Here is a 20,938-nt window from a genome sequence, read left to right as displayed (position 1 = left end):
ACCGCCAACGGTCGCGCAACGTCTTAACGCGAGACGCGCATCGCGCAAGCCACGTGTATTGGTGCCGCGTGCCGCGAGTGTTTCCCCTTTCGCGCTGGACTGGGAAACACGGGAAGCAAAACAAACAAACGTTGGCCGCGGAACACAGCGCGAGAAAGCGCACGAAGGCACACACAACCCAGCACATCTGGTGGCCGAGGGAGGCACATGGCGCGGCATGACGTACGAGCACGTGTTCGCCGCGACGAGCCCGCGGTACGTGTGCGTCGTTATTCAAATCGAATTTCGAAAAAGGTCACGTTGAACGGTCCCGTGCACATTTCTTTCTCAAGCAGCTGATCGTTGAACCCTGAAAAAAGGAGACCGCACGCAGTTAGTCTGCGAAATGGATTTCTGACGCCAACCCAGGTAAAGCCGTACATATGCTCTCAGTTTTGAAACGAAGGTCGTCAAGACTCAAGGCGAGAGAGCAAGGTCAGGGCACCGGCACGCAAATGGTTTGTTTTATTTTTATCCCCGAAACGTCGCTCTTCGAAAGGCGCATTTTGTTGACCCGAAACGTTTACCTCCGTTGTCCGCGCAGGTGTGATATCTCAAAGACACGGAATGACGGAACAGCGTTAGCGCACCCACTTTTTGCGTATAAATTGTTATTTGTCAGCGATTCTCAGCGAATTATGTGTCCGTTGTAACCTAAGCATAGCAATCTTAAATAGTTTCGCACCGAAACTAAATCCGGTTCCGGTTCCGGTTTTTGTGCCGCCCCTCAACGGAGGCTAACCTTCCTTTGTCATGCGTTCCGGGGGGGCTCATCGCGTCTTTTTCTGGTCCTTCTGGTCGGTCTCGATGAGCAGGGCCTCCGGATGACCCTTTGGTTTACCGGTTCCGTTGCAGCTTTCGGTTTCGGTGATGGCCACCACGTGTCGATGATGTAACGAGGATACGTTTTCGGTGACACCGGATGTTGCAGACGGTTGGTCGGTCGCCAGTGTTGGCGGACAGTGTCCGTTACTGGTTGACGGTTGATGGGGACCGGAAGCAGGCGAGTGTGGATGATACAGGTGGTTCAGATTGCCGGCGTTCTGGCAAATGCTAGACTCAAGGTGGCTGCCGTAGTTGAACAGGGCCCGCAACCTGCGAGGCGAACGGTGAGAAAGGGTGTGTTTCGGCATTCGGGTTAAGGATGAAAGCATATACAAAAGGATGGCGGTAAAAAGAAATAGAACAAAAGTAACCAATAGTTAGAGTTGAGTTGTAGATGCACCAAAACAGTGGTTAAGGCAAGCCTACAGCCCCCTTCAGAATTAGTTACGAATTCCTTAGCGATTGATTAGTGATACCGTGCACCGTGATACGAAGAACGTTAGTTTCTAGTTAATGTGTTAATGAAACTATCAGAAATGATCAGAAATTAAACGGGAACACACTATACAACAGTCACGCAAGTCAGATTGCTTTTACAAAGGTCAACGGCATAACGTAATTTATTGTCCATCCAGCACATTTCGCGGGGAAGGGTTCGAATGGAAAGTGGCAACCAATCTCGCGCTTACACTTGGCTTTTTCCTGTTCGATTGTCTTCCGATGCCGCCGTCCCTTAAGGTTAGTATTCTCAGTTCTCAGTGCTGTACCGAACCCCTCCTTTATCGCCGCTGCCCAGTCCAGTGTGGACCACCATAAATAAATATTGCCTGTATACTCGATCACTCGATCACTCGATCTTTCTTTTCTGCGCTTTCGACTAGAGATCAATCGCCGTGGCGGACGGGAAGCAAAATAGGCCGTTGGCTAATGAGCAGTGGAAGGCCATCGGGTCGGGTATCGGCTGTCGATTCGTTTTTTTCAATGATCTTCTTAAGCGTCAATAGTTTTCTCGATCATCTTCTACCTGTGCAGAGTTGCGTTTGCAGCAAAGCCATGAATGCTGATGGCGATCGAGAAGAATGTAACTGTTAAGAACATGATGCTCGGATGAACGGATGAATAGAGTTAAAATGGAAAACAGCCGATCAATTACCCAAGCACAGGGTGGCCGCCCCTAATACGATGCCGTGAGTATTTTGCTGGCGTAAAAGCTGGTGCAGTTTGCTACAACTAGAGGGCGCTTAATGAGTGTACGCTTATCTCGGCGCATTACTACCGGTCATAATAGGGAATGGTCATAAAGGTCAGAATGGGGACAGGGGTTTTCTGGCGGTGCGTACGCTCAGCTCCGGCGTACGCAGTCCTTCAGTTGATCATGAAGGTCAGATAGCTAAGAAAGATGAAATAGTTCTCCACTAACCGGGCGCACAGCTCACGCCGCACGGTGGCGGTAAACTTGTTGAACAGACACAGCGTGGCCGCCGTCCCGAAGATCAAGTTGTACAGTAGCACGATCAGAAAGTTGCCAAGCCATTCGATCTCTCCAAAGTCACCGAGCAGATCGAAATTTGTAATGCCTGCGAGAGGGGCAAGAGGGACAATATTACTTCATTTTCCAGCAAACCTGACGGCCAACGGCGTGTACCTAGAATGCGTGCCAGTAGCGGAAGTGCGGAACTGAGTATCAACACAAGCCCACAGTTAGCGATCAGCTGCGTGAGGGACGTGTTGCGCCGCTGCGGTCGAACCGTGCGCATAAAGGGCATCGTGTAGAGCCCAACCGTCGACGTTACACCGAGGAACGTGATTATGCACACCTCCAGCGTGGCACCGAGCGGTCCCAGCTTCGACAGGGACGTTATGCCCAGCGTGAATTGCTACGGGGAAAAAAATTGATCATTGGCAGCACCGTGTTACTGTGTGGCCCGGCTACAACCATCGCTTACCCTGGTGCTCAGTGGAACCGCCTTGATGCCGATCAGCAGCTCGAGTGTGTTTTGCACGACCAACAGCACGGTGATGCCGGTTAGTATCAGCAATAGCAGCATCGCTATCGGATAGACCAGATTCCTCTGAAGCGCCGACGAACTACGTTGCTTTTCTGCAAGGCGAAAAGGTCCCCTCGCGTTGTGGTAAGTTGGTTTTGGAACGCGCCGAACCCGGTACTTACCTACTACTTTACGCTCAGACTCCAATCCTCTCAGTCTTTCGAACAGTTTGGCCGACTCGCTCGCGGTGCTTTTGATTTGATACAAATCATCCAGCTCGGAGCACAGCTTCGGTGGTGGCGTAAGGTCCATCGTCATCACGCTTCTTAGATCTATGGGAGCGGAATCGCGGAATAGATAGGTTATCGATTCAATCGCCTTACTAAGCGTGTCTGCCTTACCAATACTAAGACTAGCGGTGGCCAGCTTACGCTTGATGGTGGCTTCTTCGATGTTGAAGGCATGGAACTCTTCGTCCACATCGCGCAGAAGGTTTGGCTTGACCAGCACCTGGCCCACCACACCGAACAGTCTTACAAACCCCAGCGGGGTACAAACTGGAAAAGGATAAGAAAAAACAAAGTTAACGATCCACGTTAGCTGCGCCAAAGCACGAAAACATTGTCGTCCCCATTATGCGACCTAACAAAGCATGCGACCCAACCGACAGTACGCACTACCGCCGCCGTCGTTTGGCGGTTGCTTAGGTGATGAACTTAGCGTAGTAGCCTTCGCGGCAAACGGTTCAACGGTTGGCGGCGGGCACCAATCAACAAGCGGCAGGCCCCGTCCGTAGTTAACATGTAGCAAAACTTCGGACTTGTTTGTCAGCCATTGATGGGTGCGGACCATTTCTGGCGTTCATCCGGATTCGGATTGTGTCGAGCCAAGCAGTGAGTGGTTTCCTGGCCAGCAGCAGGATGATGTCGAAAGAGGATGAAGAAGCCTTCGAGGCGGGTTTAAGCAAAGTGGACGAGGTCATGCGGATACTGAACCTCATGACCAGCGGTGACAAAACGAAGGAACAGATTGGTGTCGCCTTCGCCGATCAGTAAGCCTCAAGCTAGAATATCGGATTTTTTCAAGCGATTAAAACTGCCCTTTCGGTCCAATTCTTAGATTTCTGGGCACGGACAGCGCCACCAAGGAGAAGGAGCAAACGAGTGTGGAAAATTTCATCGTACGCGTCAACCAGGAACGGACTGTCATCAACCGACACGCGGCCGCAGCCGATACGGATCCGCCGCTCGAGCAACCGATGCAGGATAAGTATGCGTTTATGGCCGAAATGGAGCGGGATGCAGCGCGCCGGGCCGCAGAGCGACGCGAGCGGGAACAAGTGGCGCAAGGTTTGCGGCGCTCCGGTAACCGGGCGTTCCGGCGGGGCGAGTACGAAAGCGCGATCAACGCGTACTCGAAAGCGATCGATCAGATCCGCGACAGCCCGATACTGTACAACAACCGGGCGCTGGCGTACATTAGGATCGAGCTTTACAAACGCGCGATCATCGATTGTGATTTCGTGATAAGCAAACTGGATGAAAAGAACCTACGGTCGTGGATCTTCCGGGCCCAGGGTTACTATCGGCTGGGTGAGACCAAAGCGTACGAGAAGAGTGTGTCCGAAGCGAGGAAACACAATCCGCGGGAGCTGAGTTACATCGATCGGATTGTCGATGAGATCGAAGGGAAAGCAACGGCGGCGGCGGCGACGGACGATCAGCAGCCGCGTGGCGAAGATGCGGCCAAAGGAGATCCGGATCCGGCGTGCGACACAGTAGCGATGGCAGCGATAGGCCCTGTCGGTGGATTCGGTGGAAAGCCACTGCCGATGGATGACGTGCAATCCACCTCGTCGGGTGACAGTATGGAAGTTTGAGATCGATCGATCGTTATTCAATAAAAAGGGAACTCCCCAACAATGCGAACAGCTTAAAGTCACCTTCAGTCCCACGAAACCGACCACAAAAGACGGGCAAATTGAAGGCCAAAGGGCCATTTCCGAACCCACCTCCTCTTTGATGGATTGTCCTCGGACAGGGTTGCGGTTGATGCGCGTTTTGTTTACAGCATTATCGATTAAACTTTGTTACTCGCCCGCGCCGGGTTGCGGTGCGTCACGGAGGGACCCCCTCCGAACTAACCACCGCCCCGAGACAGCTGTCTTCGCGTCGGGTTTATTCGCACACTGCATTCTGGAACAATCATCCTATAGGTTGGCTGATTGGTTCCACCTCTAGGTGCAAGTAATTAATACTCTCATCAACTCAGGGGGGTCACGGAGTGCATAATTAAATGGCCGTTAAAATATCCCCGCATCCCAGAGACCGGTCCGGTTGGCGGTTACTTACCTAACAGTAACAGTACACCTAAAAACGACACGCACGAGTACAAGAATGGCAGGTGATACCTAGCTAAATCTGAAACGAGAACAAGCAAACGGGGCATGGGTTAACTGACAATCAAGGAACTCACTTGGGGTCACTTACTAAATAATGCCTGAAAGGTGTTCCGGTCGGGATCGCGCAACGCGGAAATGACGTACGTCGTGGAGAACACGATAAATGCGAGCAGCGAGAAGACGGTGAACGTTTCGTAGACCCGCGCCATGATGCCCTTTTTGGCGCCCGTAAAGCCGGACGACTCGGTGAAGAGGTACGAGAACGGGAGCAGCACAAACAGGGCCAGATTGGAGAACAGAAACACGTAGTTCCACAGCCCTACGGGCACAAGGCAAACAGACACATTACAGTAGCTGCGAGCGGCGCGTGGCCGTGGCCATGTCCATACCTTGTATCAGCGAACTGTTGAGCCATTTCACGTAATAGCTATTTGGGTACAGGATCAGCACCTCGTTGCTGGCGATCGAGATCGGGAGCAGCAGAGCGGCACCCACGGCCACCGCCAACGAGAAGGTACAGAGCCATAAACTGTGTGGACATTTGATAAAGACTCTGGTTAATTACTGGCTACGCGCCGAAACAAACAACTTCCGGCGGTCCGGGGGCTTATCTAATCTTGGGATTTCCCGGAATGGGTGCCAGGGCTCACCTTATGCGATAGACTGTGATTTCTTCCTCGTCGACCGCGAACAAATCTTCCCGGCCACGGCGCCGGAACCGGATGATCAGTGCGTAGCTGCCAAGGTAAAGCAGCAGAAACAGCAACATAAATATCTGAAATCGAAAGCACAAAATGGTCAACATAAATGTAATGAAATAAAAGCAACCAATCCGAGGGGATCCGATCGACGGATGCAAACGGATTGCAAAACGAACGGGGCCAATGATCTTTGGCTCGGTTTCGATCGGGCATCCTACGCACGGGGGGACACGATTCCAGTCCACATTCCTTGCCTTCGCAAAATGGTGCTGCCGCGCCGATGAAGTGTCGCGACCGTTTCGCTCCATATGCGGACCACAAACCTGGCCCGAACTGGCCATCGATTGCGGCAAGACTGTAGAGTTTGTTTGGTAGTTTGGTGCAACGATAGGGGCCGCAATGGGGCCTGTTGCCTCGATATGATCGGTTGTCGATCGGTCAGCGGCATCAGCATTAACCGGTAAATCGATCTACTTTGGCCTCTGTAACACAGCGCTGTAACGGGATCCGGTGCTAGGCGAGTTCCCCCGTGTACCGGAAACCTAATTTTTTTATGCATTTTAACTAGATCTATGCTGTGGCACTATATTACGGCCACAATGATGGACGATCGCACCGCTTCATTGTCAACCGGATGACGTCAATTGGTCCATTGTCCACCGAATCGGTATGGGACCGTTTAAGATCTAATGATCGCACGCCCAGCGCAGGGTTCAGCATCAGTGATTTTTCAGCATTTTCCCGTCGCTTCGGCCAAACGATCGGTGGGCCGGTTATCCGGTGCAATCCTAAAGTACCGGGGGTTCAATGGGTTCTCAATGGGGCGGAACATGGCCAACGCGATACTGTGGGGGGTTGGGTTTCACCCTTTCGTTTATAAGGGTGCTTAACAGGCTGACGGAACCTCATTGCTCATCGGACCCCACCTTTGATTGATTGGGGGTCTCTCTCAGCGGAAAGGTTGTCATGGTTCCAAAGTAACACCGTGCAAATGCAAATAAACATAGCGCGTCGCGACGTCTGTCCTCCGTCTAGACGCTGGCCCCCGTTGGCTCGAACACGAACCCCGTTTCTTCACCGTGGCGAGTGGGAATCGGCTTCGGCTTGTTTGCGCCAAGAACCCCCGCGGACCCCGAAAATGTATGCAGAGGGCGCCGCGGGGTTTGTTTATTCCATCATTTGTTTTATGTATTCGGAACACGCCATTAGCATGCCCACCCCACAGCTCTTTCGGCCATTGTTTACGCTACAAACACCCGGCAAAAGACCAACCGACCGCTAATGCTTCTAATCGTTCCATGAAATGACTTATTTACGGATTTGGAGATGTTTGATGTTTGCAGCTACCCAACCGCGTTACCCGACATCCAACTGGACGAGGATCGAACGATCGGACAGGAAATGGGAAAGTGAAAAGTTCAATAAACTAAGCGCAATATGATTTCTCCTAATCTACTTTATGTGCCTTAAGATATCGGTGATCACGCCCAGTCGGTGATCGCACACTCGCCCGATCTCGATCACGCTTTCGCGGTTTCTTCTCGGCGTTTTCGGCCACCGGCCACCCGTCGTGTGATGTGACGTGAGTGAGTAAATTTATGGATTCGATTTTGCAACAACTCGCTGTCCACACCACTCGCGAAAAAGGCCAAATTGGGCAAAGTGCATTCGACGGTTGGCGGCGACGATAAATGTCATATCGGAACGAAGCTCACTAGTGGCGCGGCCGCTATTTTCGGCCACCCGAAGTCAATGCGAACGCGGAAAGGTCGGGCCGGCGATTGATTTGTGTGGTTATCAATTAAAGTTTGTGGTTTGTTTTTTGTATCTTTTGATGAGAAATTCTGGCCGTGTGTGTCTCGATGGCGTTTTTTTTGGTTTAGTTTGATTCCACATGCCCAAACATAGACCCCATTGAGCCCGCAAAATGAAATCCAACATAATTCGTGCCTCGTGAAACATGCGATCGGAACAAACCGTGGTCCGTTCGCCCGTTTGATTAAAAAAGGAGTATAAAAACACGCAACACGTAATAAACTGCATTTTTGCACGAACAGACACGAACCCCAACTTCTTCTTGTATTGGCCATCTATTGTGTCGCGTGCGGGAGGTCGCCGTCTGTTTCGTGCCAATGTTCAAAGTGCACCTAATCGACGGGGCAAGGCGGCGACATCCGTGGCGTGGCGTGTCGTGTCGTGTCGTGTACCTTTAAATAGCGGACCTTTATCTTGCGTGCGCCTCGAAGAAGAAAGTGCAACCGGCGCCACCCGATCTAATTTCGGAGCGGATACCTGTTTGGGTCCACTCCACTGTCCATGCCGATTGTTGATTGAGGCCATTTTTACGCAGTAGCGCATCCACACTGCGTAAAAAGGGGTGCCGCTGCTCTTCGAAAGAACGTATACTGGAGAAGCATAACACGACGCAGTGTCCGGAACCGGCCCCGTAACAAAGGCCCGGTTTTTCTAATGCGCTGTGCGCTGCGGCGCATTCTTGTTGCGGTATTGCGTCGTGGAAGCGTCAAGCCGTGACACCGTTTTATGAACATTTCCCAGTTTAATTTTAAAAATAATGGCCCCAAATGATAAGTCAGGAATCGGATGGCTCCAAAATGTTCCCTTTGACCCTCTGTATTTACACGCAACAAAATTTCGAAGCATCGGGGGGGAACTGGGGACGGTTCCCCAATAGTAAACACGCACACACCTTAGCCTTCCCCGAGAAGCATTACGAAGCAAGCGCGAAGAACCCGCGGGGCGCGTAGGGATGTTGTAATCAAAACATTTCGATTTCTTTTTCAAACTACAGCCGGCGTCAGCTGGCCCCCGTATGCTGGTGTGGCCAGGGAAGAGATTCTGGGTTGAATAGCGGAATAAACAACGCGGAGCACGTGGCAACGAACAAACAGGGAATCCAAACACGTCCACACGCTGACGTCACTGTTCTTCGCGGACGGACGGACGAATATCGTGTGGCCGTGTACCTTGTCCCGGCCGTTATCTTTTCCAAAGCCAAAGAAATGGAACAAGGGCAGGAAGCCGCCGAACCTCGACCAGTTAAGATAAGATGACCTGGCCTTTCGATTGTGTGCCGCGCCGTGGCCAAATATTTTTGTGCATTCTCGAAGCGACTCCGATAGTCTCGATGGTGTCGTGCTTCTCAGCGGACAGAAAATGCATTTTTAACTGATCGCCCGTCAGAATGAGGGTTAAGTTCCGTCAGTGATCGATTGTCAGTAGTGGAATTGATTCTTGATTTTCACCACACAGACTTCGGCAGCATTTCGCACGATCCGCCGACCCGGCCTTCTGTTGCTGTTCATGCTGGCCACCTCGATGGTACTGATTGTCCATCGGTATTCCCGGGCTGTGTTCCAGGATCACCTACCGTCATCGTCGATCCTCACGACCAATTCACGACTTGGCCACATGGGCGAACCAGTCACGGTGCCGGCGGAACTACAACAACTAGCGGCCGACGGATGGCAACGGCAGGGTTACAATCAACTCGTGTCCGATCTCATCTCCGTGCACCGCCAGCTACCGGATCTCCGTGATCCTTGGTGCCTTACGGGTGGCACACAAGGTAACCTTCCTGCCGTTTCGGTGGTGATCGTGTTTCATGACGAAGCCTTATCGGTGCTTCTCCGAACGGTTCACTCGGTACTGGCCCGTACACCGCCGGCACTCGTCGATGAAATTCTCCTCGTAGACGATTGGTCCAGTTTGCGTAAGTTCGTCCCCGAGTTCCTTCGTGCCCCAAGCATCAACCCGCCGCCAACTTCATTTCCAGTGCCACTGAAAACCTTTCTCGATGACTACTTTCTTCCGTACGCCAAGGTGCGCATCCTGCGGACGACGGCCAGGATCGGTTTGATTCGGGCACGGATTCTCGGTGCTCGCCAGGCGTCGGCCGACTATCTGGTCTTTCTCGATGCCCACTGCGAGTGTCTCGAGGGATGGCTGGAACCGTTGCTCCGGGTGGTGGTGGCCGACAGCCCGAGACACCGTCAGACCGTCGCCGTACCCACGATCGATTGGCTCAACGAAAGCACGCTGGCCCTACAGCCACGCCGGGCGGACAGTGGGCTGTACGGTGTGTTCGATTGGAATCTTAGCTTCCAGTGGCGGCCACGCTATGATCGACTGCAGCGGCCACGCCAGGATGAGGTACCGATCGCAACTCAGCCCCGGATGGCTTCATCATGTTTGTTTCTATCATTTTCCGTAAAGAATCCCCTGGAACCCTTCGCAAGCCCCGTAATGGCCGGCGGATTGTTCTGCATCGCGAAAGCCTTCTTCGCCCAGCTCGGATGGTACGATCCGGGGCTGGAGGTGTACGGAGGCGAGAACATGGAGCTGTCCTTCAAGGTGTGGATGTGCGGTGGAGCGATCAACACCGTGCCCTGTTCGCACGTTGGCCACATCCAGAAGCGTTCCCATCCGTACATTGGAGTAAGCTTTCCCGCCCTGGTTTTAGTGACAACATGGCTTACATTTTCTTTACGATCCTCACTGGAAGGGCTACCAAAGCGAACGCGAGCTGACCATGAGGAACACTCTGCGTGTGGCCGAAGTTTGGATGGACGAGTATGCCGACTATCTGTATCAGCTTCATCCGGATTACCGCCGGCTGCGGGCATCGCTTGGTCCGCAGGCCGCCGCAGAGCTCGAGGAGCGCCGTCAACTTCGCAGCAGCCTTGCTTGCCATTCCTTTCGCTGGTACCTGAGGAACGTGTTCCCCGAGCAGGATGACCCGAGTCGAGCGCGAGCGATGGGCTGGCTGAGAAGCGAAGCACAGCAGCATCCCATGTGCCTCAGTTGGCCCACGGGAGATGGCGGTTCGTTGGGCCTACAAACTTGCCACGGACTAGGTGGGCACCAGATTTGGTTCCACGGACCGGGGCATGAACTGACTCGGGCAGGCCACAGTTTGGTAGTGAAAAAGATAGGTCCAGAAAAACACCGCCTCACGATGGTGCTCTCCACCGTGGTTTCCCCGGCACAGCAACGGTGGCAACATCAACCACAAACGGGACAGTTCATTCACGCCGAAAGCGGACTCTGCTTAGCGCCAACGGTAAACGGGCACCACGTTATGGTGGAACCGTGCGCCAAAGGCACCGCAACGAACCAGCGGTGGACTTTTCAGATTGATAAAATTTAACTGTACTTCCGGCAACGAAACAAAAAAAAAAGGAATTCACATAAAACCAGATATTGACCGCAAAACCTGTTGACGAAGTGAAAGGAGAAATGCATCTCTTACTTCCTGCTGTGCCGAGCTAATTTTGTCCCCCAAAACAGAAACAAGGTGGAACGCAAAATCAATGGCAGTGTGCGCCCCCGTGAAGCCTTCCGGTCCTTGATCTTTCACTTGCGTGCCTCGGATTGATCGTTTCTCCTTTCCCAAAAGGGATATTTTTAGCACAACGCACTGTACTAAACATAATCCCGAAATAAGTACATCTTGTTGTGTACCGGTCTAGTATGCGGTGACGCATACATGATGCAACGATCTTTTGCATCGAAGTAATCTATGCTGCTGGCAACTCATTAGTGCGCGTGTTTCTGCGCTGCACACGAAATGCATAAAAGCAGAGAAAGAAAAACAACAAAGCCAGGATTTACGCATCCCATACACGCCATTTGTACGAGGGAGATATGTTCCATGGATGCGCAACACGGGTGCTGCATATTTGGAAGAAAAGTGGCAGCGCTGAGATTGGAACAAATCACGGTGCAACACCGTGTTGGTGGTGGTTTCCCTTTTTGGTCTGAACTGCACCAACCGGGGGGCGCATGGTTCACCGAAAACGCATTCCATTTCTCGCACAACAGAGCATCGGTAGCAGATGTTTGCCGTCGGAAAAGAAAGTCGAGCACCGTCGAGCGTGTGTGTGTATGTTTTCTAACATACAAACCCCTAATACGGGCGATATTCTTGGCCAGCCTGCAACGCATCAAATCACCGTACGATTTGAAACGGACACTTGAGTTTCCCAAAAAATATTCAACAACTACGACCGGCCGAGCGCGAGAAACCGGATTTTGAGGAATTTAGACGCATCTCCCGCCGGTGGAGCTTATAATTAGGAACGATAGAGCGGACGCTTCGCGTCGCATTATGAAACGCTGGAGATAGAGCTATACTAAAAAAAAACTGGCAACAAAAAAAGCAATTTTAGGCAGACAAATTGAGATTGATTTCGCTTCTGACGCCATTTCCGAGGTGCGGCCCACAATCGGACGAGAAATCGCCATTAAAAAACACCTTGAGCAGGCGAAGTAGGCGAGAGTCCGATCGAAGTAAACCGAAAAAAGGCGTATCAATGCAATCGCGGCATGCAAACGGAATTGCCCCTGCCACGGCTCGCGCCACCCTAAGCGCATACGTGGTGAACGGTGATTGGAAGATTACAGGCGCCGCTCCTTACGACCCCGTCCTGTGCTCCGATTTTCTATGGGGCCTTGCGTGCAGGTGTTTTTCAAAGCAATCGGCAATCGTATGCGCTGCGGTTCCGAAACTGTTGCCGGATTTACCAATTACATTCCCATGTTCGAACTGAGGTCCGAGTTGGCGAGACTTTCGAAACGCGACAATCGCGTATCGCGGTGCTGTTATCACAGTGCGTGACCCATCTTATGACTTCGATTGTTTTCTGGCATTCGCCTCCAACGGTGCTCTATTATGCAACGAGCAAAACCAGGAAACTAAGAGAAGGCTGATCGGCAGCTGAGGGCACATTAGAGCCGAATTGCACGGTGACACGGTGACCTACTTCAATCCTCCGGGTGGCTTCAGAGGAGCGGAAAGAGTGAGTTGAAGGACAAATTCTGCAATCACATATACGGGTGTGTACTTACGATATGCTCGCGAACCGTGTTGTGGAACAGCTGCTCCCGGATGTCGTGCACTTCGTCGTCGTCGTCCTGCTCCATCGCGGCCAGGACGCTGAGGTTCAGTTTGGCCGTAATTTTGACGCTCCGTTCGTCACACGCCCCAATCGAAGCAATCGCCTTCGGAGGAGAGCCTTTCTTTTTCGCAGCCTACCGCCTTCCTCTAGTCACCGTCGACGAATCCGGGTGGTACCCAAATGTCGCCGCACATGAGGACTTAGGTTGGCGGGGGAATGGTTAATTTTACTTTCCGAGCCGCTCCTCCGGACGCACCTTCCCTTTGGTCGATATGTTTTGGGGCGCGCACGGGACTTTCACTTTGGCAGATGACACGCAGGAAAATATCGCGGATCCTGGTTAGGCATTCGGGTTGCTTGGATTTCTAACACCCATCATCGTCGTCAAACGGCACGTATTCAGACACACACAATGGGGGGGCCAACGGTACACAATAATAGGCGGAACACAACATAGACGAGATGGCCCAGGCGCCGGGATTGGACGGAAGACCGATTTCACTGTGCCTTTCTTTGCTTCTTTTCGTCAACCAGCAGAACAATCGGAGGCGAGGCACGATCGCGGCCTACTAGCTGGGATTTGGTGTGCGATGTTTCTCGTCACGTATGAAGAAGTCGATTCACCATCGATAAGCACTGTGCGTTTCCCTGAAAGCCCTTTCGATGAACGGGCAGGATTATTCTCGTTCGCGTTCTTGTCGTTTTCGTTTGCGCGACGGTTTCGGTGGGTTTTGTGAGCAATGCTAGCGGTGAAGGGAATGGACACGGGAATTTTAAGTTAAGATTCACAGCTTCACAACTAAAGCGAACGCGATACCGAGATCGGGAGTGCGGTCGACGGCGCGACGCTTAACGAAATACGAAATCCAGCTCGACGCGGAATAAACACTGAAAATGGACACCAGATGAACACACACACTGAACAAAAAACTGAACACACAACCAACGCCACTTTTGAACCTGACATTTCTTAACCGAAACTGACCAAGTGCCGAACGGGACAGAGCATGACGCTAGAGCGAGATAGTCGACGTTTTTTCTTTTTTTCTTGTTTTTCGCCACGCCTAATGCATAGCTTTTTCATCGGACATTGGGAAACGTCATCGTCAAATGGACGCATCAAAAACATAATTATTTACTGAAGTATTATTTTCCGTGTGTGAAGATTAAAACAAATTTCGAACCGCAGGATAATGTCCCTCTCTGCAAACATTAGTGTTGAGGCGCCGATAGAAAATCAAATACAGGAAATAAGCTACGATGGCGCCGAGACATATCAGTTGTAAGGGAAAAGGCTCTTGCGGGCTTGCCGGTTTTTGTTTTTCATGTCCACTGTTCATTTTTTCCGGTGTAGGCCGCCAACGCTTTCGGAGCATTTGGCGAAATGTGCGGCCAAGATAGACTTCAGCAAAACCTCTAGCGACATCGATCTGCTGCAGCAGTCGATCAAAAAGGAAGACGAGAAGAAGGAGGAGGAATCGAAAGACCCCAAGGAGCAGTTCCAATCCAGCCTGTGGCCGTGGGACTCGGTGCGCATGAAGCTGAAGGAAGCGATGACCGAGATGTGCGTGCTGGCCGATGTGGTGCGCATCTCGAAAGAGAAGCGCTTCATGGTGCTCGATCCGATCGCACAGGAGCCCCCGGAAGTGAAGCCGATGGTGCTGGTGTACGCACGCAAAAAAGCCCTAGCCAGTGCGGCCAACATTCTGCAGAGTGGAGTGGAACGGCTGAAGGCAGCGCAGAGTGATCAGGGTGTGAATCGAAGCAATTCGACTGACTTTCACATCGAGTTGCTGCGCTTACGACGCAATTGGCGGCTGAAGAAGGTTTCCAACACGATTATTGGCGATCTTAGCTACCGGACCGCGGGCTCAAAGTTTATGCATCCAGGAATGTTTGAAGTGACGAAGGCAGAAGACGAAGAATCTGGATCACCGCCCGCCAGTCCCTCCGGAGCTGGCGGCGGGGCAACGGCGTTATGCCCAAAGATCAATTCGGCACTACGTGTCAACGTTCCGACCGAGCTTCAGGGCGTTGCGTTTATCAAGGTGATCACGCAGAAAGATCAGGAGGATCTCTGCACGGCCACACTGAACATGATGGGCTCAACACAGCTTGTACCGCAAGCCGGTGCCTGGCAGCAGACCCTGGAGTACGCCCAAAATGTGCTCTTTTGCAAAGAACTGTTCAATCAACTGGCCCGAGAAGCCGTTCAGCTGCAGGCCCCGATTCCACACGTCGTTGTGGGCAATCAAATACGAGCTACGCTGCTGCCTGGCATCCAACTCATCATCAGCTTGTGTCACTCAACGTCTTCCGATTCAAACAACAGCTCGGAACCGATCAAGGATCACGATCACGTTCTCGAGCACAGTCTGCATCAGCTGTTGCGTGAGTTTCACCACAAAAATACCCACCATCCGTTCCCGCACCCGGCCAGTGGTCCGCTGGGACCGAGCAAGAAACGCATGCTCGCTGGACCGTCGGCGTTCGATCGGCACGAGCTGCTTGAAATGACCAAATCACAAACATTACTCGAGCAGATTATCGCACAAGCGCAGCACATTTTTACGCGTCGCCGCACGCAGTACGTACTGGATACGCTTGCCCGTGACGTGAAAGATCCGCTCATCACGTCACACTGGAACGCGATGAACAGCCCGACAATGTCGTGTGTGAAAATCAACATCACTTCGCATGGGTATGATGCAAATCTACGGACCTCGCTAGTGATTCATGTGAAGGAACGATCGTTAAAATGCATTTGTCGCGATGGCCGCATAATGCACATGTCCTACGAACCACAGGAACTCCGTGATTTGATCCTCTGTCAGATCAGTCAACATCAAATCGTTTGTCTACAAAATTTGGCCAAGTGTATGGCCTGGCAAATTCTCTCCAGCAGCAGCCATCTCGGGATCGGGGCGGTCGAGCCGCTCGGAAATGCTAGTTCGTGTGTGCTTGCCTCACCGAATAGCGATCGCTTGATTGCGGTACAGGTGCGCTGTGATTCGCAAATTGATGTCAAAGTGTACATCGCCCAGAGTCCGGCCAAGGACTTTTTCCCAGGTTCGCTCGTAAAAACCAAGACACTGCCGCAGAAGGACCACAGGGAAAACAAAGACTTCTCTCTGCGTCGTCGTGTACGTGCGGTCCAAAGGACAAAGAAAAGGCGAGCGAGAGGCGTCACAACATAAACCCCGCGCCCGTTCCGTGCCGTCCGCTGATTCATCCGCCACGAAAGGAGACGCGCGAAATATGGCACTAGACTTTGCGGCCACTTACAAGGTGCTTGTGCTGGGAGATTCGAACGTCGGCAAGACTTGTATCGTTCATAGATACTGCGACGAGCGTTACTTCGATACTTACATTTCAACGATAGGTAAGTAACGAAGACTGGAAAAAGACGAAAGGTCCGCTGTCTTTGCGGCCGGAAACATGGAGATTTCCGTAATTCCACTGGTGGCCGCCCCCTTACACTCCTGTATTCCGTCAATCACACAAAAATCGATTGCGAGGACAGATGTTGCCGCCGATGAAGGACGCGATGATTCATCGTGCCATCGTGCTCTGGCATTCGTGCAGATAATTGGGGGGCCAGGCCTGGTGCCGAGTGCAGTTTGCATATGCGATGAAGCCGCCTCGAATCCGCCACCGTTAGTAATGCCTCGTAAGGCATCATCGTAAGGTTCTGGTGGGATGCATTTGCATTCTCATCAACTGTTGCATGAATATATTGGTAGAGTCATTTGGGCTTGCAAATCCTGTGAAACCTACGCGATGGCATGTTCTGCACCTTAAGAGAAAGGATTGAAAATATATAATACTTTAAAAAGTATCTCTAACACAGCATGCCTTTCTTTTCACGTATTTTATTTTGTTCGAAGCATTCATTACATAACGAATTTTATTTTTTCCACCAATGGTCAACATAAACTACGGTTGATTCAATGAAATGTCGAACCTGGTAGAAACGTTAAGTAGATACCCTAGCCACGAGTCTTCTGAAATCCTGCTAGTGCTACGTGATATTGCGGCCCTGCCCAAAGCTGTAAACCGTTAGCCTAGAACCAGGATGCGGATGGAATTGGTAGTCACGGCCGGCACCCCACGTTTTATGGCATTCTGATGTTACGAGACGGAGAGGGCGCAAGAAAACAAAGTCCAAGACTTTGAGAAAATGTTGTTCATCTACTCTCCGCCCGCCTTCGGCCAGCAAAGCGTCGAGACACTTTTTACGATCGACGATTTACGGTCCAGTGTGTTGTATTTTAGTGCATTTTACCTCCGAGGCTTTGGTCCGCGGAAAGAACGACGAGAAACACCGGAACACCGGAAAGAAGGGAGAAATGAGCAACCTCAGACCGCCATCGGGTACGACGGAGGCACTTCATCATCAGCATTCGAAACAAGACCATTAGCGAAAAGTGGTTTTCGCTTGTACCCCAGTGGCCGCTCTGGGTTGCTCGTAGACCGTTTTTGACTCGGCCAATGATTTGAGCCATATGGTTGCAATTTTTGTAGGAACATTCATGTTTGCCAAACGTCTAGGTTCGCCAGGTTGAGCCTTGCGGCGGGTGACCGGTCGGCAAACAACAAGGGAAAGCTGCTGGACAAAGAAATAATCCGAGCTACACGGTCCCGGGACCTGCAAACCGAGAGGGCCTCATGGTTTATGGATAGCGTTTGTCAGCGTGTCGTGTTTGAACGAGGGACAATCGTTGTGTTCGTACAGAGTCTGGTCAATTTTACCTTCGTTTGCGCCGATGAAAACCAATTTTAAAAAGCGTCTCTCGATACGCTGGGACCGATTTTTCTTCTTTGCAACACAGGCATCGATTTCAAGCAGAAACTTATCAACCTGGACGGTGTGCCAATCAAGCTGCAGATCTGGGACACGGCTGGCCAGGAGCGGTTCCGTACGCTGACGACTGCCTACTATCGCGGGGCCATGGGAATCCTACTGATGTACGACGTGACGAGTTTGGATTCGTTCAACAACCTGTCGTACTGGCTGCGAAACATACAGGAGGTAAGTCGTCGACTGTTGATGCTCACTTAGATACCTGATTTACTTAAATATTGCCCATTCGTGTCCGTGCAGAACGCAGCCCCGGACGTGGTGAAGGTCCTGGCTGGTAATAAGTGCGAATGCAATCCTCCGCAGCGTGCCGTCGACAAGGAGCGGGGCGAAAAGGTTAGTAAATGCTGAAGGGACACCGTTTCACAGTTCGGGGAACGGATTTAATTGAAATTAATTTATGGCGTAGTTGCTCCGTTGAGTTATTTCTTTTTCCACCCAAAACCATTCGCGAGAACCACGGTCTGCCACCGTGTTGGGGTCGGACGGAAAGAGTTATAACCTGGAGCGATGGTGACGCTGGCGACGGGGCAAGGAAATTCCCATTTACCTGACGCCAACGTTCTTCGCCAATGGCAAGGAATAGGGGCGGACGGGGGACCGTTTCACCCGCCAAGGATTGCATTAAGGGGAAACCGGGGAGTGGAAAGCACTCCGCAACGGTAACAGCGATGAAAGAAACGGAATGGAATATTAGCCGAGACAAATAGGCGACACACGCAGCGCCGACGACGCTGCTCTTAACAACCGAGAAAGGGGAGAATTTTCCGGCCTGCGGTTCCCGAGCGTGCCGAGTGGACTCTGACATTTTCGCTTCCCGCCGTGGATTAGTCGCGCTTCGCTGATCCAGTGCCGTGCAGAATCAAGTGGGGCGGACCCGTTACCCGTGCAAAGGTGGCACCGAAAGCTCCCACTAATTTATGCCACATCAAGCCGCCCGACAGCAATGACCTGTGGATTCTAGTTTTCCTTTATGGTTATTAGCACTGGTTAAACATGTCGGGCGAGAACTGTTTGCGTTGCTTGTAATTGATTTGCTCGAATTACTAATTTTTGATGGGAGGTCACTCATTAGTAAACAGTTTTGTAGTTTATTAAATCGCCCCAATTGAGTGTCGAGTTTTTTATGAACGTGCTCCAAGGGTTTTATTTTTAGTGGTTGATTTTCATATTAAAATTGTCTTATATACTCTTCACTTGTTGCAGATTGCCGAGAACTTTGATATGCCCTTCTTTGAGGTGTCCTGCAAACAGAACATCAACATCGAGGATGCGTTCTTGACGTTGGCTCGCAAGATCCGTGAACAGCGAGAGCACAGAGTAAGTGTACCTGGTCGCCAACGAACGCCAGGAAGGAACGTTCCTGGCCAACCCAGTCACTGGTCTCATTCATTCCTTCTTCCGCTTGCAGGGTGAAAACTTTGACGATGGCGATCGTCAGAAGGGACTGCAGGATATGATCAAGAATGGGCCCGGCTCGAACGGGCTGGGGCCGTTCACGTTAGGCAGTGGCGGTGAAGGTGGCCGCTGTTCGTGTTAAGGTGAACCGAACGCAAGGACGGCGGACACACGAAAACCCTATAATCTTTCATGATAAGACTTACCACTAGTGGATTTGGATCTGGGAATGAGGAGCGAGTTTTAGACTGCGGCGACGCCATCGTGTGCAGCACACGCGGACGTTCAGAGAGCACAAATAAGAAGAGGTATTCAAATAACGCTTCAGTACTGCACGCAGCTGCCTCTCCTGATGATTAGAAGGAATCCACGGACGGTCGAGCAATTGGCAGCACTCCCGCGAGAGAGTCCTGCCGGGCTGGAGCTGTGACAATTTGAGCACTCATATCACCGCTATCGTCTTATAGCTTGATGTGTCCCGAAGCTCCCCCCAATTATCCCTCGGCCAGGTATTACTTTATATTATCCGAATAGAGGCCTGAGTTGTAATTCATTTGTTAATAGCCAGCCAGTGTAGCATTTTTGAACTAATGGCCTCACGGGCACATTTATTTCCCAAAATTACTTAACCCTAGCGCGTCTATCGAAACATGTTCGTAGCTCTAGAGTATGTATGTGACCGGTAAGAGTTTTCGTCATTGGTTTTTAAGACAGTATTTTTTAAACATGCAGTGGTTAAATAGTAAATGCTCTGCAACGCTCCACCAGCATCTTGTAACGTGTAAAATCATATTTCTCTCTTTGAACTGTAGACAAAAGGAGTGGATACTGCTTTAACCGTACTCCGTAGGAGAATAAATCATTCCGATCTTTTTTTTTGCTTTATTGTTTCAAACCAATCGGACACTTTGAAAACAGAAGCTATATAAACCTTAGGCTACGCTTAAGGTGTAGGGCAGCGGCTCGGCGTTTGAATGAAACTTTTAAACCCTACCGGATCATTTATGTAGATTTACTCTGTTGAAGATGACGGTAGAAGTGCAACGGATGTGTAAACATAAAGCAAATCTAGTCGTAGATCAAACGAGCAAGATGGGATGCCAGAGCATCATGAATACGAAAGAATTAGTCCACCTGGAATCGGCATCGAGAAGCGACACGATTGGGCGTACGGCAAGCGGGACTCACTGTGGGGGCAATCCTCCCGGAAGAAGGCAGGAATAAAACATAATTACAATTTTACTATATACCGAGACCCGTTCGTGACACCATGCTAATGCCGCTAATGCGTGAAATGTTACACATATACGAGGAGTAGCTGAGCGGCGGCGGACGATCGGCGATAGCGCGGAACACCGGAACTGATACGATTCGAGCGTAAAACAAGATAAATCTTTGGGTTGATTGAACAATTGAAGGTAGTTTTCTTTCTAACTATTTGAAAATAAAATAAACACGAAGATTGAAACGACACAGCGCCTGTTTTTTGGTCAATGTTTTAAAACATTTACTTTATTGTACGACAGTTCAACTTAGTTAGCATCAATATGTACCGTACCGGGGCAAAATAATTATGCCATCTGAAATGAGAAGTATAATACTGGGCGGCATCCAAAATATTCTTTACAGTCTTTACATTACGGCGAACTGTTGATTCAGTTGTTGCGGGGCCACAATAAGTGAGGGCTAGCGAAAGCACTACAAAGAGCCAAATATTTAAGCCGCACACTTGGATGCTAATTTATGTACGTGTTCTGAGCATCTGACACGCTAGTGCACTAAATTCACCGTCAGTTGGTCTGGAAACT

At 51.1% G+C, this 20,938-nt stretch overlaps 3 protein-coding genes across 3 annotated transcripts; 2 read left to right on the top strand and 1 right to left on the bottom strand.

The window, feature by feature from the left end:
- Window positions 1–807: 807 nt before the first annotated feature.
- On the bottom strand, window positions 808–13,616 carry LOC128268575 (protein Lilipod). The gene is made up of 10 exons (XM_053005701.1): window positions 12,822–13,616; window positions 5,904–6,028; window positions 5,643–5,782; window positions 5,342–5,572; window positions 5,204–5,272; window positions 3,035–3,409; window positions 2,811–2,965; window positions 2,510–2,741; window positions 2,285–2,441; window positions 808–1,134 (listed from the first exon to the last, which is right to left on the bottom strand). Exons 1-10 carry the CDS (start codon window positions 12,894–12,896, stop codon window positions 810–812), a joined length of 1,884 nt encoding a protein of 627 aa, XP_052861661.1. The 5' UTR covers window positions 12,897–13,616; the 3' UTR covers window positions 808–809.
- A 448-nt stretch (window positions 13,617–14,064) lies between these two features.
- LOC128267177 (mediator of RNA polymerase II transcription subunit 17) lies at window positions 14,065–16,068 on the top strand. Its single transcript, XM_053003965.1, has 2 exons — window positions 14,065–14,153; window positions 14,226–16,068. Exons 1-2 carry the CDS (start codon window positions 14,065–14,067, stop codon window positions 16,066–16,068), a joined length of 1,932 nt encoding a protein of 643 aa, XP_052859925.1.
- LOC128269043 (ras-related protein Rab-8A) lies at window positions 15,964–20,583 on the top strand. The gene is made up of 5 exons (XM_053006386.1): window positions 15,964–16,253; window positions 17,704–17,903; window positions 17,976–18,068; window positions 18,939–19,052; window positions 19,144–20,583. Exons 1-5 carry the CDS (start codon window positions 16,130–16,132, stop codon window positions 19,270–19,272), a joined length of 660 nt encoding a protein of 219 aa, XP_052862346.1. The 5' UTR covers window positions 15,964–16,129; the 3' UTR covers window positions 19,273–20,583.
- The last annotated feature ends 355 nt before the right edge of the window (window positions 20,584–20,938 follow it).

This window comes from Anopheles cruzii, chromosome 2, assembly GCF_943734635.1.
Source record: "Anopheles cruzii chromosome 2, idAnoCruzAS_RS32_06, whole genome shotgun sequence".
Lineage (NCBI taxonomy): Eukaryota > Metazoa > Arthropoda > Insecta > Diptera > Culicidae > Anopheles > Anopheles cruzii.
This window is presented reverse-complemented; position numbering and strand designations above follow the sequence as displayed.